The sequence below is a fragment of the Rhinopithecus roxellana genome, chromosome 20 (assembly GCF_007565055.1).
Source record: "Rhinopithecus roxellana isolate Shanxi Qingling chromosome 20, ASM756505v1, whole genome shotgun sequence".
NCBI lineage: Eukaryota > Metazoa > Chordata > Mammalia > Primates > Cercopithecidae > Rhinopithecus > Rhinopithecus roxellana.
The window spans coordinates 8,583,795-8,596,439 of record NC_044568.1 but is presented as its reverse complement, the minus strand read 5'-3'; the positions used below and the strand labels follow the sequence as shown (position 1 = coordinate 8,596,439).

The 12,645-nt window shown below is 50.5% G+C and overlaps 1 protein-coding gene across 1 annotated transcript; it reads right to left on the bottom strand.

Annotated features, from left to right (window-relative positions):
• Positions 1-4,495: 4,495 nt before the first annotated feature.
• On the bottom strand, positions 4,496-7,967 carry TUFM (Tu translation elongation factor, mitochondrial). Its single transcript, XM_010388659.2, has 10 exons — positions 7,782-7,967; positions 7,478-7,669; positions 7,000-7,166; positions 6,637-6,741; positions 6,384-6,548; positions 6,105-6,237; positions 5,916-6,020; positions 5,636-5,787; positions 5,421-5,540; positions 4,496-4,839 (listed from the first exon to the last, which is right to left on the bottom strand). The coding sequence occupies exons 1-10, from the start codon at positions 7,831-7,833 to the stop codon at positions 4,666-4,668; spliced, it is 1,365 nt and encodes a 454-aa protein (XP_010386961.1). The 5' UTR covers positions 7,834-7,967; the 3' UTR covers positions 4,496-4,665.
• Positions 7,968-12,645: the final 4,678 nt, after the last annotated feature.

Genomic DNA, 12,645 nt, shown 5'->3' with positions numbered 1-12,645 from the left:
AAGGATTGGTTGGGAACTGGGCTTACTGGGGAGCAGGAGCGAAATCAGGCATTATTGGTGGGACAAGAAGATTGAAGCATGGGATGTGGAAATGACATCAGGCTCCAGAGGAGGTAGTTTTTCAAGGAGGTTGGGAATTTTTTCGAAGACCTGATCTTGGTTTCCTTGTCTATAAAATGGAGGTGATTTCACCTTTCCAGGATTTTAAGGAAGTGGCTGGTGCTCGGTGGTAGACTGGGGTGTTTCAGCTCTCACCAAAGCCAGAGAAAGCTGGCTAAGACCAGGACAGGAAGAGTAAAGGCTACAGTATTGGGGAAGAATCCCAGTGTATGCAGATTTGGAACTTGGTAATAGGTGTGCATGGTGGGGAGGAGAAAAGGGGTTATTAAAGAGGTAAAAAAAAAGGATTTTATGTGGTAGCCACTTGGATGCTAAAAATGGGCAGAGTTGGAGTCCCAAGAGCACTCAGCAGGTGGATGTGAGGTGATGCAGGAGCTGCAAGGCTTCAGCTGGGCTCAGGATGTTTGAAGTGCAGATGGAGAGATGGGTATCTACTGTGAAATATGACAAGTATTACTGAGTAATCTTTCAATTTTTTTTTTTTTAAGAGACGGAGTCTCATTATGTTGGCCAGGCTGGTCTTGAACTCCTGGGCTCAAGCAGTTCTGCCTCGGCCTCCCAAAGTGCTGGGGATTACAGGTGTGAGCCACCACGCCCAGCTGAGTAGTCATTTTGATGCTTTCTGGAAGGACTGCAGATTGTACAGCACTTCACACGTATCTGTGGGGGGTGTGATCTGAGATCCCTAGTGGATGCCTATAGTACCAAACCTTATGTATACTATGTTTTTTCCTATTTCTATGATGAGGTTTAGTTTCTAAATTAGGCACAATACTCTTGTGCTTCGGGGCCATCACTGAGTAAATAAGGGTTACTTGAACACAAATCATTGCAGTGCTGTAACGATCAGTCTGATAACCAGCACGGCTACTAAAGTGACTAACAGGCAAAGGGATGGTTCACGTCCTGACAGGATGGATGGAGCAGGATGGCAAAATATTTCATCATACTACTCAGAATGGTGCTCCACTTAAAATCTGAACTGTTAAATAGAAAATTCCAGGCCAGGCGCGGTGGCTAACACCTGTAATCCTAGCACTTTGGGAGGCCGAGGTGGGTGGTTCATGAGGTCAAGAGATCGAGAGCATCCTGGCCAACATGGTGAAACCCTGTCTCTACTAAAAATACAAAAATTAGCTGGGCATCGTGGCACGTCCCTGTCGTCCCAGCTACTCGGGAGGCTGAGGCAGGAGAATGGCTTGAGGCTGCAGTGAGCAGAGATCGTGCCACTGCACTCCAGCCTGGCAACAGAGCGAGACTCTGTCTGAGAGAAAAAAAAAAAGTCCAGCTGGGTGCAGTGGTTCCCCTGTAATCTCATACTTTGGGAGGCCGAAGAAGGTGTATTATTTGAGGTCAGGAGTTTGAGATCAGCTTGGCCAACATGGTGAGATGCTATCTCTACTAGAAATAAAAAGTTAGCTGGGCATGGTGGTGGTGCCTGTAATCCCAGCTACTTGGAGGCTGAGGCAGGAGAATCACTCAAACCCAGGATGCAGAGGTTGCAGTGGGCCGAGATCGTGCCACTGTACTCCAGCCTGGGTGACAGAGCGAGACAATCTCAAAAAAAAAAAAAAAAAAAAAAAAATTCCAGAAATAATCAGACCAGGTTGACAGTGGATAACTGAAACCAGGGATAAGGGCAGAGACTACTGTATGTTTACCATCTTTGAGCAGAAATCTCAAAAGTTGGAAGGGAACTTAGCCTTCAGCCAGCCAGAAATTCCCCTTGGCAGCTCTTGGCAGCCTTGCCTTGAGCACTGAGAAGACAAATCTGCCCTGTCATTGGACAGTTCTTTTTGCAAAGTTCTTCCCTCTTCCTCTGCTCTCACCCACTTCCCTTAGTTTGCCTCTGTTCTGGAGTCAAAGATCAGGTTTTGCATTTTCTCGAAACAGCTCTTAAGTTGGGCCCAAGAGCCCTCCCTTCTGAGAGCTGATCTTAGCCATCCTGGGTGTGTATTCATTTGTCAGGATGCATTTGTGATAGGGGTGCCTGTTAACCTCTGCCGAGCCTTGCTTTACTTGGTGTTGGCATCCTTGCCAGTCATCACTCCCAAGGTTTTGAAAATCCACTCATAGTTTATTCCCTGCATATTAGAGAAGTGGTCATTTTCTTTATTCTTTTTTTTTATTTAATTTTTCTTTCCTTTTTTTTGAGACAGAGTCTCACTCTGTCACCCAGGCTGGAGTGCAGTGGCACAATCTTGGCTCACTGCAACCTCTGCCTCCCGGGTTCAAGTGATTCTCCTGCCTCAGCCTCCCAAGTAGCTGGGATTACAGGCGCCCGCCACCACACCCGGCTAATTTTCTTTATTTTTAGTAGAGACAGGGTTTTACCATAATGGCCAGGCTGGTCTCAAACTCCTGACCTCAGGTGATCTGCCTGCCTCGGCCTCCCAAAGTGCTGGGGTTGCAAGCGTGAGCCACCGTGCCCGGCCTGCCTGGCTAATTTTTATATTTTAGTAGAGATGGGGTTTTGCCATGTTGCCCAGGCTGCTCTGAAACTCCTGGCCTCAAGTGCCAAGGCCTGCCTTGGCCTCCCAAAATGCTGGGATTATAGGTGTGAGGCACCACACATGGCCTCTTTTCTTAATTTTATGTTTTTATTTTTTCTTTTTTTGAGACAGAGTCTCACCTTGTCTCCAGGCTGGAGTGCAGTGGTGCTATCTAGGCTCACTGCAACCTCCACCTCCCGGGTTCAAGTGATTCTTCTTCCTCAGCCTCCTTAGTAGCTGAGACTACAGGCATACTCCACCACACCCAGCTAATTTTTTTGTATTTTTAGTAGAGGGGGGGTTTCACCATATTGGCCAAGATGGGCTCGATCTCCTGACCTCGTGATCTCCCCGCCTCGGCCTCCTGGTCTAAAGCTTTTTTCTTTTTTTTTTTGAGACAAGTCTTGCTCTGTCACCCAGGCTGGAGTGCAATGGCGCAATCTCAGCTCGAGCTTTTTTTTTTTTTTTTTGAGATGGAGTTTTGCTCTTGTTCCCTAGGCTGGAGTGCGATGGTACGATCTTGGCTTACTGCAACCTCCACCTCCCAAGTTCAAGTGATTCTCCTGCCTCAGCCTCCCAAATGGCTGGGATTACAGGCACCTGCCAGCATGCCCGGCTTATTTTTTTGTATTTTTATTAGAGACAGGGTTTCACTATGTTGGCCAGGCTGGTCTGAAACTCCTGACCTCAGGTGATCTGCCCGCCTTGGCCTCGCAAAGTGCTAGGATTACAGGCGTGAGCCACCGTGCCCAGCCTTGGCTCAAGTATTTTTAAATAAAGTTTTCTTAGACATTACACATTTAATATAGTGTACAGTTGACCCTTGAGTGACCAGGGGTTCAAACTGCACAGGTCCACTTACATGTGAATTTTTTCAAATACAGGTTACACCAAGTCTGCCTATCTCCCTTTGGCCTCCTCCTAAGAAACGTGAAGCAATGAGGGCCTTTATGATGATCCACTTCCACTTGATAGGGAATATATTTTCCTTATGATTTTCTTAACACTTTCTCTAGTTTGAAGAATACAGTATATAATACTTATAACACACAAAGTACGCTTTTGCATGCTATCAGTGAGGCTTCTGGCTGGCAGCAGGTTATTAGTTACGTTTTGGGGTAGTCAAGTTATATGTCAGGAGCTGGACACGGTAGTTTACACCTCTAATCCCAGCAGTTTGGAAGACCAAGGTTGAGCCCAGGAGTCTGAGGCTGCAATGAGCTAGGATGGTGCCACCGCACACCCAGCCTGGGTGACAGTGAGACCCTGTATTTCCTTTTTTCCCTTTGTTCAGCCTCCCCATAGAGACCGTCGAAAATTGCCAATGCTGATTATATTTCAAGTCATCATGGAGTCATTGGCTATGATACTGCCACTGTGCAAAGCTGGCAATATCTCAAAAATTATATGTAGATTTGTGGCTACATGGAGGGGGGCTGGCACCCCTAACCCCTGCATTGTTCAAGGGTCAACTATAATATAAACATAACTTCACTGAGAAACCAAAAAATTTGTGACCTGCTTTATTGTGGTGGTCTGGAAGCAAACCTACAGCATCTGAGATATGCCTGTCCGGTCCCCATTCCCATAGAACGTGAATGGACACTAGACATTCACTTAGTATTCCGAGGAAACAAGGTGGGTTTGGAGCCTGAGCTGAGGCCATGCTGGCTCCAGAGTGATAGAACATTCTTTCCCAGTATCTCCCAGGAGGCTATTCAATGGTATCCTACCATGTCTAGGCAATCACTAAGCTCACTGGACTCGATTTCTCCGTTAAAATTGCCCTGGGATCTCACAAGCTCCACATCTGTCTGGGGTTCAACACCCTTTTTGTCCTCCCCTGTCCTCTCCAATTCACACAAAGGACACAGGACACAGGCTGGCTTACTATTCACAGAAGTTTACTGACCTCCCCAGTCAGGCAGGCCAACCCTTTCAACCAGGGGAAATGTCCACCTAGCTGCCCTCTGCTGGGTTGCAGCCTGTGTCATGAGGGAGCCCTGGCTAGAACAGGCCTTAAACGCAAGGGAAGCTGAGCAGAGGTCTGCACTCAACCCCACTTGATGTTCTTCTCCTCCTCAGTCATGGCCAGCGTGTCGGTGACTAGACCAGTGCCAATAGTCCGGTTGCCATCTCGCAGGGTGAAACGCTGGCCTTTCTCCAAGATCATTGGCTGCCGCAAGATTAGGTTGAACTTCAGGTCCTCCCCTGGCATGGCAAGCTCCTAGAGTAGGAAGAGAAGGATCATGCGTGGCCTCCAGGATGCCTTCATTCCTTAAGTTTTTTTTGGGTACCTCGGAGGTTAAGAGTCATGGGAGAATGCAGCAGGGGAATGGTTCTGCCTGGGGACAGCGTCATCCATCCCAGGCTGTCAGGCAGATGCAAACAGCATATTGAGACAGGAAAACATGAAAGAGACCAGTGATGAGTGTTCCTATGGTATGTTCTTGAGGAAAAAATGTCTAGAAGTTGTGGGTTATGAAGGTTTCTTGGTCACAGGGCTTCCTGAGCTTTCATATATAGTGAAACTCTCAGAAAGAAGAGACCTTTTCTAGGAAATCTTTCTGTGGGTACATGCTGGCAGAGCTAAGCTTTTAACCTGCTTCAGCTTAGGGCACACTGGATGAGGACTCCCACCCCTAAGTCCATGGGCCATGCCCCTTCTCTAGCAGTGGCAAGCAGCCCCTTTCCACCTAAGGAAATAAAGTCACTTGGGTTGTCACAGTGTATCTTTGGAACTATGAGTGAAACAAAGGTGATATAAAAAGTGCTCCCTCCACCCTACATTCCTGCCACCCACCGTACCTTCTCTGGGGGCAGGATAACCCGACAGGCCATGTCCCAAGTCAGGGAGAACATGACAGGCATGAAGTGGGACACAAAGGGCTTGTGGCGGCCACCTTCCTCCTTGCTGAGGATGTAAACCTGGAGGAGAGTGAGCAATGAGGGTGAGATGGGCTCGGCTGGAATGCTGGGGACAGCTTGGCTCAGCTCTGCCCACTGTCACCTGGAGCCCTCACCTGGGCCTCCACCTTCTGGTGGGGCTTGATGGAACCCGGCTTGACCATGACCAGGCCCCGCCGCAAGTCCTCCCGCTTCAAGCCTCGAACCAGGGCCCCGAGGTTATCTCCGGCCTCGGCCCTCTCCAGGTTCTTATGGAACATCTCAATGCCTAGGAGGGAAGGGGAAAAGGAGTGGGGAGAAGGAAGGTGAGTGTGAGATGGAGGGAAGGCACAAGGGATCTGCTGGGGTAAGGCCACCCTGCAGTCAGCCCCTGGTCCCTAGGCTGGCTTCCCGTACCTGTCACCACAGTGCGGATGTTCTTGCTGTGTCCTAGGAGCTCACACTCGTCTCCCTTCTTTAAAATGCCACGCTCTAGCGTACCTGTCACCACAGTGCCACGGCCTGAGAGGCAATAAGACAGGACATCAGGGACCCCGAGCTAGGCTGCTGCTAGAGAGAGTGCGTGGGAACAGGCAGAGTCCTCACCAGGGACGGAGAACACCCCCTCTACAGGCAGCAGGAAAGGCTTCTCCAGGTCCCGGGTGGGCACTGGGATGTAAGTGTCCACAGCATCCAGCAGCTTCTGCACAGACTTCAGGCCTAATTCAGGGTCCCGACCCTGTTGAGGGGAAGCGACAGGACTCTGAAATCCCCATTCTACTCCCCTCGATTATCAAGAGCCACTTCCCAGATACAAAGCAGAGCTCTGGGTGCCCATCTAGCCCCACCCTCTGCAGCAGCCACCCTGCCTGACCCAGCCTTCACCTCAAGGGCACAGAGAGCAGAGCCTACGATGACTGGGGTCTCCTCCCCTTTATAGCCAAACTCGGTGAGCAGCTCCCGGATCTCCAGCTCCACCAGCTCCACCATCTCAGAGTCCTGGACAGCATCAGCCTTGTTCACATACACCACCACATGCTCCACCCCAATCTGTAGACAGCAGAGAGACAGGGACAGTATCCAGAGGGGCCCAACTCCCCACTCTTCCCCTCTGCACCTTTACCCAGGCTCTGAGTACCTGTCTGGCCAGTAGTAAGTGCTCTCGGGTCTGGGGCATGGGGCCGTCATTGGCTGCTACAACTAGGATGCAGCCGTCGAGGGGTGCAGTGCCTGTGATCATATTCTGGGGAGGAGAAGGAGAGGAAACAGCCAAGTTCAACGAGCTCTTCAGTCCACATCCATATAGGCAAGTGTAGCAGTTAGAATCTCAGGCCCACCTTTCTCTATTATCTCCTCATCACCCATTCTGAGTGGCCATGGCCACAAACCTGCCATCTCATATCCAAACACTGAATATTTTAATCTCCTCCCCACAAGCCTAACATTTATCCTGACAAGAGGCAGCTTCTGGCCCTGTCTCCAGTGTCCCAGCAACCCTCACCTTAACATAATCTGCATGACCCGGGCAGTCTGTGTGGGCGTAGTGGCGGGCGGCAGTGCTATATTCCACATGGGCCGCATTGATGGTGATACCCCGAGCTCGCTCCTCCGGGGCATTGTCAATCTCCTCGTACTTCTTGAATTTAGCCCCACCTCCCTCGGCTAGAACTAAAGGAGGAAGAGAACACACTTCTCAGCTAAAGTTTCAGTGCTAGAGGCAGAGCTTAGACCACGCCCCTGAACCCTCCCACCTAAATACATAACCTCCTCCAATCTCTAACTCTTCTAGCAGAGAGAACTGTGGGTCAGAACGAAATGTTAGGGGGCCTTAAGGGTCTGCCCTGTGACTTCTTTAGGGTACAGCCTCTGCTCGTGGAGCCACAGTAAACACCTCCAGCAGACACTCTGCTAGCCTTGCCTCCCTGGCTCCAGGTCCCATCAGTAGATAGGGCGCTACTGGACTCCTCAACCCCACTCACTCTTCGTGATGGCTGCAGTCAGCGTGGTCTTGCCGTGGTCCACATGGCCGATGGTACCCACATTCACATGTGGCTTGTCGCGCACGTAAGTCTTCTTGACCTCCACGGCCAGGCCGCGGCACAAGAGAGGCAATGCCGGAGTCTTCAGCGGCCGCAACAGACCCTGCAGCAGGAAGGTCCCGGTGGCGAGACCTGCCGGGACCGAAGCTTGGGAGTCAGGCAGGGCAGGGGTCAGACCGAACCCAGCCACCTACCACACCCCCAAAGTGTTCCTGGGCCGCCATCGCCCTCCCCGACCCCTCACCGCTGAAGTGGGGCATCGCGCGCAGCAGGGTGGCTGCCGCCATTGTGGTCATACTCGCGACCCGGGAACCGGGGAACGAGGCCTAGGAGCCCGAGCGTGCATCAGAGGAAGGGCGCTTGCCGCAGGAAGGCACTTCCGACGGAAGTAAGGACTGGGAGGGCAAGTCCGGGCCTCTCTAGCCACCAGTGTCTATGGCCGTCTCCGCCGACGTCGGTCGCGCGGTCGAAGACGTCATGGAGGGGGCTGGTGTCTCGGGGGCGGAGAATGATCGAGAGGGTTTCCACCACTCGGGCCTCACGGGCTGAGGAGCAACATAGTTCTCTCTGGCGGTCGGGTGGGGGGCACTGGGGAGCGTCCCCTAAAGCACCGGCGCCGCGAAGGCTCATGGGCGTACTAGTTGTCAGGGCGACGGGCTGTGGAGGTGCTCAGCATGGGAGTCAGGCGGGCTAGGCCGGACCCGGAGGGAGGGGCTCGGGCTCCGGGAGGCAGGTGCGGCTCCGACTGCTCAGGAACCAACTGGGCCCGGCAGAGAGAGACCCCGAGTCCTCTGGAGTCCGACTCGCTACCCGGGTCTTGCAAGATATCTGGCCCCTTCTGCCGCAGCTGGAGGTAGGGGACCAGGTCCTGGACGCCTTTCGGGGATGGGGTGAAGTGTGACCTCTCTATCCGCTGAGGCTTTGTTTTCTAATCTGTAAAATGGGAGCCTGACCTCTGGCCCTGAGAGGAGATTAACTGGGTAGGAGTCAAGGTTGGGCCTTGTGAGGTCAGGCAGCTTGCGGAGACCCTGTACTGCTAAACCTCACAGGGCCAGAGCCCACAAGACAGCTTCGCTGCCCACCCCTGTAGCCCCTCAGCAGCCTAAGGAGCAATTCCTTTGGGCATCGCCCCACCCATCTAATTTTGCAGATGAGGAGCCAGCTAGGGGAGCCTTTAAGGGCAGCCTGAGTCTGCTTTATTCTGTCTGTGGCCCCAGCACCTAACAGAGTGGAGCATGCAGTGAACGTTGAATGAATGAGTGCAAGGGTAGTCAATGTCCCTTAACTTCAACATCCATCATCTCATGCCAGCTTCCACATGGCACTCCAAAGTGTTAATTGTAGTTGCTTAACCCTGATTTATGTTTCGGAACTCATCAGATCCTGAGACTCAGTGGACAGTGTTTGTTTCAAAGATTCCCTAATTCCTCCCCTGGAGCTATGATTCCGTCGAGTCTATGCACAGACTGGGAAGCTATGTAACAAACACCCTTCCAAAACTCAGAGGAGGCTGGGCATAGTGGCTCATGCCTATAGTCCCAGCACTTTGGGAGGCTGAGGTGGGAGGATGGTTTGAAGCCAGGAGTTCAAGACCATCCTGGGCAGATTAGGAGACTCTATCTCTACAAAAAAAAGTTTTTAAATTAGCCAGGCACAGTAGCGTGCACCTGTAGCCCCTCCTACTCAGGAGGCTGAGGCAGAACGATGGCCTGAGCTCAGGAGTTCAAGGCTATGGTGAGGTATGGTCGTGACACTGCACCCCACTCTGAGTGACAGAGAAAAACCCTATCTCTCTTTTTTTTTTTTTTTTTTTTTTTGAGACAGAGTCTCACTCTGTCGCCCAGGCTGGAGTGCAATGAGGCGATCTTGGCTCACTGCAACCTCCACCTCCCGAGTTGAAGCAATTCTCCCACCTCAGCCTCCTGAGTAGCTGGGACTTCAGGCGTGTGCCACCACGCCCAGCTAATTTTAGTGTTTTTAGTACAGACGGGGTTTCACCACGTTGGCCAGACTGCTCTCGAACTCCTGACCTCAAGTGGTCCACCCATCGTGGCCTCCCAAAGTGCTGGGACTACAGGCGTGAGCCACCACGCCTGGCCAAGAAAAACCCCATCTCTATAAAATTTTTTTGGCTGGGCGTGGTAGCTCACGCCTGTAATCCTAGTACTTTAGGAGGCCGAGGTGGGCAGATTGCCTGAGTTCAGGAGGAGTTCGAGAACAGCTTGGGCAACATGGTGAAACCCCGTCTCTGCTAAAATACAAAAAATTAGCTGGACTTCACGGTGTGTGCCTGTAGTCCCAGCTACTTGGGAGGCTAAGGCAGAATAATTGCTTGCACCCGGGAGGTGGAGGTTGCAGTGAGCTGAGATCATGCCACACTGCACTCCACCCTGGGCGACAGAGCGAGACTGTCTCCAAAAAAATTTTTTTAAATGAAAACTCAGAGGAGTTTGAGAAACTCTGAACTAGAGCTTTATGATGTTCAGGCATTCATATTGTTTCACCATCAGCGCTCCCAGTGCTACCCTGGGTAGTAGGATCTATTATTTCTCCCATTTTGCAGATATGAAAACTGATGGTCAGGGTGATTAAGGAATCCAACACCGCTAAACCCCAAAAAGCGTGCACACTGCACTGTAGCATATATATATATTTTTTTCTTTTGAGACAGTGTCTCACTCTTTTGCCCAGCTGGAGTGCAGTGGCACGATCTCGGCTCACTGCAACCTCCATCTGCTGGGTTCAAGTGATTCTCCTGCCTCAGCGCCCCTAGTAGCTGGGATTACAGGCGCCTGCCACCACGCCCAGCTAATTTTTGTATTTTTAGTAGAGATGGGGTTTCGCCATATTGGCCAGGCTGGTCTTGAACTCCCGAACTCAAGAGATCCGCCCACCTCGGCCTCCCAAAATGCTGGGATTATAGATGTGGGCCGCCATGCGCGGCCAGACTGTATATAATTTAACTAGCATTTTACGCTCAGATAAAGTGAAGAACTTGCTAAGACTTCTCCTGGCCCTCCAGTCAATCAGCTCTGCTTAGGAAAGGCTGGTATCGTGTGTAGTATAAACGAATTTTGTTTTTGTTTTTGTTTTTTTTGACAGAGCCTTGCTGTGTGTCTCCTAGGCTGGAGCATAGTGGGGCAGTCACAGCTCACTGCAGCTTCAGCCTCCTCAGGCTCAAACCATCCTCTCACCTCAACCTCCCGAGTAGCTGGAATTACAGGCATACACCACCACGCCTGGCTAATTTTTGTATTTTTTGTAGAGACGGGGTTTCACCATGTTGGCCAGACTGGTCTCCAACACCGGGGCCCAAGCAGTCCGCCCACCTTGGCCTCTCAAAGTACTGGGATTACAGGCATGAGCCACCGTGCCCAGCCTAAAAGGGTTTTCTTTGCTTCTACTCTGTACCTAAGTCACTGCACTCCTAGTAGGAATTTATCCTAAGACACTATTGGCCACTAGCAAGTTGTGAGTTTTTTGGGAGTGGTATTTGAATTAATGGTTTCTGTTTTTGTGGTGATATATATATATATATTTTTTTTTTTTTTTTTTTTTTTTTTTTTGAGACAGAGCCTCTATCTGTCGCCCAGGCTGGAGTGCAGTGGTGCGATCTCGACTCACTGCAACCTCCACCTGCCGGGTTCACTCCATTCTCCTGTCGAGTAGCTGGGACTACAGGTGCCTGCCACAATGCCCGGCTCATTTTTTGTGTTTTTGGTAGAGACGGGGTTTCACCGGGTTAGCCAGGATGGTCTCGATCTCCTGATCTCGTGATCTGCCTGCCTGGGCCTCCCAAAGTGCTGGGATTACAGGCGTGAGCCACTGCGCCTGGCCATTGTGGTGCTATATTTATTTTAATGTGTATTAGCTTGAAAAAAAACTGGCATAAGTAAATAATCATGTTTTAAAAAACAAATCAACTTGAAATAATACTGTTCAGTAGATAATATTATGGGTGCACTGGGTGCAATGGCTCACACCTATAATCCTGTAGCAGGATGAGCTGCAGACAAAACTCTTCAGACACCTAGTTAAAGAAGGAAGGGGTTTATTCGGCTGTGGGCATCGGCAAGACTCCTGTCTCAAGAGCCGAGCTCCCCGCGTGGGCAATTCCTGTCCCTTTAAAGGACTCACAACTCTAAGGGGGTGCGTGTGAGAGGGTCATGATTGATTGAGCAAGCAGGGGATACGTGACTGGGGGCTGCATGTACCAGTAATTAGATCGCAACAAAACAAGATAGGATTTTCACAGTGCATTTCTATACAGTGTCTGTAATCTATAGATAACATAACCAATTAGGTCAGGGGTCGATCTTTAACTGCTAGACCCAGGATGTGGTGCCAGGCTGTCTGCCTGTGGATTTCATTTCTGCCTTTTAGTTTTTACTTCTTTCTTTGGAGGCAGAAATTGGGCATAAGACAATATGAGGGGTGGTCTCTTCCCTTAATCCCAGCACTTTGGGAGGTCGAGGTGGGTGGATCACTTGAGGCCAGGAGTTCGAGACCAGCCTGGCCACCATGGTGCAACCCCGTCTCTACTAAAAATACAAAATTAGCTGGGCATGGTGCACACCTGTAATCTCAGCTACTCAGGAGGCTGAGGCAGAAGAATTGCTTGACCCCAGGAGGCGGAGGTTGCAGTAAGCCAATATCATGCCATTGCACTCAGCCTGGGTGACAGAGCGAGACTCTGTCTCAAAAGTAAAATAAAAACTATTATGGGTGGTATGAATATATGGCAATTTTTTTGGAAGGTAGTGAACGAATGGCTAGACTTTGAGAAACACGGCGTTCAGAAAAGAAGCCAAAGGGAGAAAATTTTTTCTAGAGCTGTTGACCGTAGCATCCTCTGTATTAGTGAATGGCTCAGTCAGAAGTCTTGATTTACAGACAACAGATTTTACATTGGCTGGGTTAAGCAGAAGAGGGATTTGTTAAGGGTATTAGGCAGCTTACAGAATTGTGGTGCAAGCTGGATAATTCCAAGCCATAGAACTGATCTGACCTGATAAGAAAACTGCTGCTACTGTCACTACCATCAAATGCTATATGCCAGGATTTAGACTCATCTGTAATAGCTACTGCTGGGGGCACTGAAACCACTT

Coding starts and splice junctions, on each gene's coding strand:
- TUFM (XM_010388659.2), bottom strand. CDS start 7,833: ATGACCACAATGGCGGCAGCCACCCTGCTGCGCGCGATGCCCCACTTC. Junction 5,541..5,635: donor ACCAGAAGGTGGAGGCCCAG/GTGAGGGCTCCA, acceptor ACTCTCCTCCAG/GTTTACATCCTCAGCAAGGA. Junction 4,840..5,420: donor TTATCCTGCCCCCAGAGAAG/GTACGGTGGGTG, acceptor TTCCTACTCTAG/GAGCTTGCCATGCCAGGGGA.